The sequence below is a fragment of the Diachasma alloeum genome, unplaced genomic scaffold, assembly GCF_001412515.2.
Source record: "Diachasma alloeum isolate Michigan unplaced genomic scaffold, Dall2.0 Dall_scaffold_00296, whole genome shotgun sequence".
NCBI lineage: Eukaryota > Metazoa > Arthropoda > Insecta > Hymenoptera > Braconidae > Diachasma > Diachasma alloeum.
Window position 1 is genome coordinate 1,567,589 of NW_021680435.1, and position 4,275 is coordinate 1,571,863.

At 36.7% G+C, this 4,275-nt stretch overlaps 1 protein-coding gene across 1 annotated transcript in view; it reads right to left on the reverse strand.

Annotated features, from left to right (window-relative positions):
- LOC107039306 (roquin-1) overlaps positions 1–3,410 on the reverse strand; it is a 9,140-nt gene extending 5,730 nt beyond the window's left edge. Inside the window, exons 1-3 of the mRNA XM_015258860.1 lie at positions 3,288–3,410; positions 2,385–2,547; positions 1,288–1,890 (exon numbers count right to left, since the gene is read on the reverse strand). Of these exons, the coding sequence (XP_015114346.1) occupies positions 1,288–1,890; positions 2,385–2,546 (765 nt within the window). The 5' untranslated portion in view covers position 2,547; positions 3,288–3,410. The remainder of the gene's footprint in view (positions 1–1,287; positions 1,891–2,384; positions 2,548–3,287) is intronic.
- Between the last annotated feature and the right edge of the window lie 865 nt (positions 3,411–4,275).

Genomic DNA, 4,275 nt, shown 5'->3' on the forward strand with positions numbered 1-4,275 from the left:
CCCCCCCCCCTCCCCCGTTCACTATAACGCTCTATGGTTACAATAAAGTCGAGGAAATGTGTCGGCGGAACTGTCGAAAATTTATCAAAATTTGTTAGTAAATATCAGAATGTGTATTTTTAAATCTGTTTAGAATTGTCGAGGACAAAGATATTAGAAACTTTATCAATTTATGTTGTAATGAATTTTTGAGAATTTCTGGAAATTGAAGAAAGTCGAGAATTTTTGAGAAAATTATTGAAAATCCTTCAAGAATTCACGGAATTAATTAGTGAACTATAGATTATTATGAGAGAATAAAGAACGATGGATGAGAGTGAAGCTCATAAGCTCTGTCTATGTTCTTGATTTATACTTCCTCACTAAATTTTATCATACTTTTGTAGCGGTTCATCTTTCTTTCTTCGAAAGAAGTTCTTCCAAAGAATTTTTGTCGTTCATTGATTGAAATGGATTTAGTGTAACTAATAATTTTCGAATGAGAATTGCTGCATATTTTTCGCGTAACGCAATGAAATAACTTTCTAATTATCGCATACCTACAATATCCGTTCATATAAAATAAACAGCCAATAGAATGTATAATTGCTCGACTAAAGGTTTCTGAGAAATGAAGCAGCGAACAGGTAAAATGCAATAAAGTTTAGAAACTAATGTCCGGAAACTTTTTTCGAAAACAATTAAATTTTTGAAGATATTTGTGGAGTAGTCTAAAAAAACATTGTTGTTTCGTCCTCCATGACTCATCATATCCGTGAATTAATCGATGCGAATAATTGTGACATCGCTACAATATTTTTCGACAAAATATATAATTGATCAAATAATTTAGTTTTTGGTTGGGGAATGTATACATTCCTTTCCATCATTCTTGTATCAGCCTTTTGGGGATGAATGATGTATGAAAGCCGTCAGGGGAAGGCGGTGAATGTGAAAATTTCGCGATCCAGATTGTTTTACAAATAGTCATAAACAAGGCTGGAAAGCTATTGGTTTACGAAATTGTCAATAAAAAATGAAGAACGCCAAGTTTCTTGGAACCTCCTTCATTTTCAAATATTAGCAAAAATAATCTGCAAATCCGGTTTGAGTTCATATTTTCTCCGTCCACCAGCTACCACCGAATTAACATCAGAAAATGAAAATTGTTTTATATTTTCTTTCTAGCGCAGTCGAATGGCTTTCTAATGATACCGTTACAATAAGATTCACTCGCCCAAGAATCAAATCAAAATCAATGAAAAACCTATGAATGGAGAGATAAGATAAAATGGATATGAAAAATACCTTGAAGCAGCTGGCTCGATATAAGAGCTGAACAACATGTCCGATGCTGGTTTTGGAGGCTTGGGGAAAGTGAGGCTCGAGCCTTTGCACGACAAACATCACTAAAACCTTTCTGGACAATGCAGATCCATCCTCAAGGGCCAACAATACAAGTTTAAGTACTTCTTCCTGCATTGCAGGCCCCAGAAATTGACATCCTCGTGCCCTCACAGCCGCCCACAAATTAGCGCTCAACTGTTGGGGATTCTGATGTTGAAGAATGAGTTCTGTCACAGATCTCTCCCCGAGGCTACGAGCTGCCCTGACAGCTCGAGCACGTCCCTCAGGCTCTACCAACTGACATCCGACCAGAGTAACGAGTTTTCTCTGCATGGGACGTGATACGAGACCCATTCCAGCGCCATTCGCTGGTGTCGCCTGGCATGGTTTGAGGTAAAGGGCCAATTCCTCGATGCAATGCTTTGCGACGAGGTAATCTGCATGATCCTCAGGGGGAAGAAGCTTCTGGTGAGCTGAACTGGCTGGTGAAGGGACTGCATTGCCCACTAATTGAAGAAGAGCCTCGTTCAATGGTAAACGCTCGATTTCCGTATTTATTGCATTCTAACAACAGAAATTAAAATTAATATATCTGGAGATTTGTCAATGTTCTGGAACATTTTGAAATTATAGATAAGTCTGTTTTCACTTACGCTAATAGTTCAAGAACACCATTCAGAAAAAAATTTCAAATTTCTTAACATTTTATCAAAAAATCTGTCATTACCAAAACATTATATTTTTTTAATTGATTCCTCTTAATTTAAAACGTGGAACGATTTTATCGATTCTATAAATACTTCGAGAATTCGTGGTATTGGGAGAGATGTCTCTCAACATTTTTCCAAAAATCATTCATTACAGAATATGTCTTCATTAAAATTTCATGCATGTTCAAATGACTGAAGGAATTTTATGAGAATCAGAAATAGTGAGAACATTCATCTTTCATTTCATCACATGTCGTAATCCTCTTTCCATCGAGAAAAGTCCAGATGCATACTTCCTCAGAAGTCCTTTTACACCGTTTACTTTTGACTAATTCAAGTTATATTCACCTGATCAAATGGACACTGCTTTCTATGCAAGTTAGCAAGGCAAGTTCGACATATCGTGTGACCACATCCGAGAGAAATCGGTCCACGTGATGTTGAATCAAAATCGTGACAGCAAACGGGACAAGACAGGAATTCAGTCCACTGTGGTGCCTGTATTGGCATTCTGCAAAAAAATTAGTAATTTGAGTAAGTCATTTTTAACCATAAATACCTTCATCATTTAATTTTGTACCTCCATTATACCCCAAAACGAATTGCACCGTTTAAATATATCTCACGAGAAAAAAGCAAATTCTAATTTTTTTAAAACTCCTGAACGAGGAAAAAATCATTTTCGTAAGTACAACGTATTTTGTGAATTCCAAGACACTGAATCAATCAATTTTGTCTCCCATCTGTTTTTATTGCGTCTCGTGTCAATTTCTCGTCTCCCTAGTGCGTGATTGATAAACGTGTTGTTGCGTAGTTGAATATATTGTATAAAATATTTAGAAATAAGGAAACAGCATAGGAGCAGAAGTTAAGACTAAAATAAATGAATAAATAAATAAATAAATAAATAAATAAGTAGCATTATGACCTTTTTATAGGTTTATCCCCACCTATTGTAAATCTGCCAGTTCTAATTAAAAATATCCTACATTTTGAGGCAGTATCGCATTACATCCTCGCCCCCTGCAACCCCATTTCATTCTCAATCACGATATAAAACGATAAAACTTGATCTAACAATGTTAATTGTTAACAATGGACCGAATATTGCAATACGCAGAAACGTCTGACGTCTGTTCGAAATTGTCAAACACGATGATGCAGCGTGGTTGGTAACGAACCCTCAAAAATATATCACACAACTACAAATCAAAATGAAAAGCACTTGTTAATGATTCAAAATAGACTCACCTTGATATAACTTTCACAAAACATCACAATAATTAATAAATAACGTTGACGTTGTAATCCTTCTTCCAAATATTTCGCACGTATTTATTCCACGATTCACAACATGAAAAACACGGTGGTAGATAGAGGTGCTTCTGAGTGGTATTATTATCTTTTTTTCTGCAAGAATATGGGAAAAAATAACAAATAACAAGAGTCTGCACAAGAAATGAGAGGAGGGATGATGTGCCTGGGCACCAGGAGATGGCGTTGAGTAGCATCGCCATGTTTGATGTCACATTAGAGCGAAATTTGAATTTTTTCGTCATCGATTCATAAAATGCTACACGAAGTTATGCGAACAATCCGCTAATAGGTTCCCTACCATTTCGTTACTATTATCCCCTTATTAACTATTCAAAAACTATTGCTTTATCTGCCGTAGTTACGGGTAACGAACTAGTGATCGACATCAAATCGATATCTGAATCTCTTCTGCCTTGACAATAAGCAGTTCTGCTTGTGAATTGGTAAACTTTTTGAATTTTGCAGTGATTTATTTTGCTCTTGTGCTTGGGCTCTTCAGTACTCTTACCGGACAAAGCGAGCTACTCTTACCGGCAGGGTTGCCAGATGAGGCTATTTATAACCAAATGGGCTATTTGGGATGCATTTTGGCGGGCAAATTTGTGCTCCGGGCTATAACCCGCCAAGTAGGCTGTATGCTGGCGGCATGATTTGTTTTTAAATATAATATACTGTCGGACTGAGGAAAGAATTCCACTCGGAATTGTAGGTCACGAGGGTCACAAGGGAATGGTTAAATTTCACGAGAGTCGCTCAACAAAAAAGTCATACGGGGATAGTCAAATTTCACGAGAGTCAAACGTCACGAGAGTTACCAAATGGCTTACCAAAGGGGCATCGCCAAATTTTTAATTTTCCAGGGCCGCAAATGATAATGTGGAAAATTCAATAAAGCTTAACAATTAACTACAATTGTTCGTTC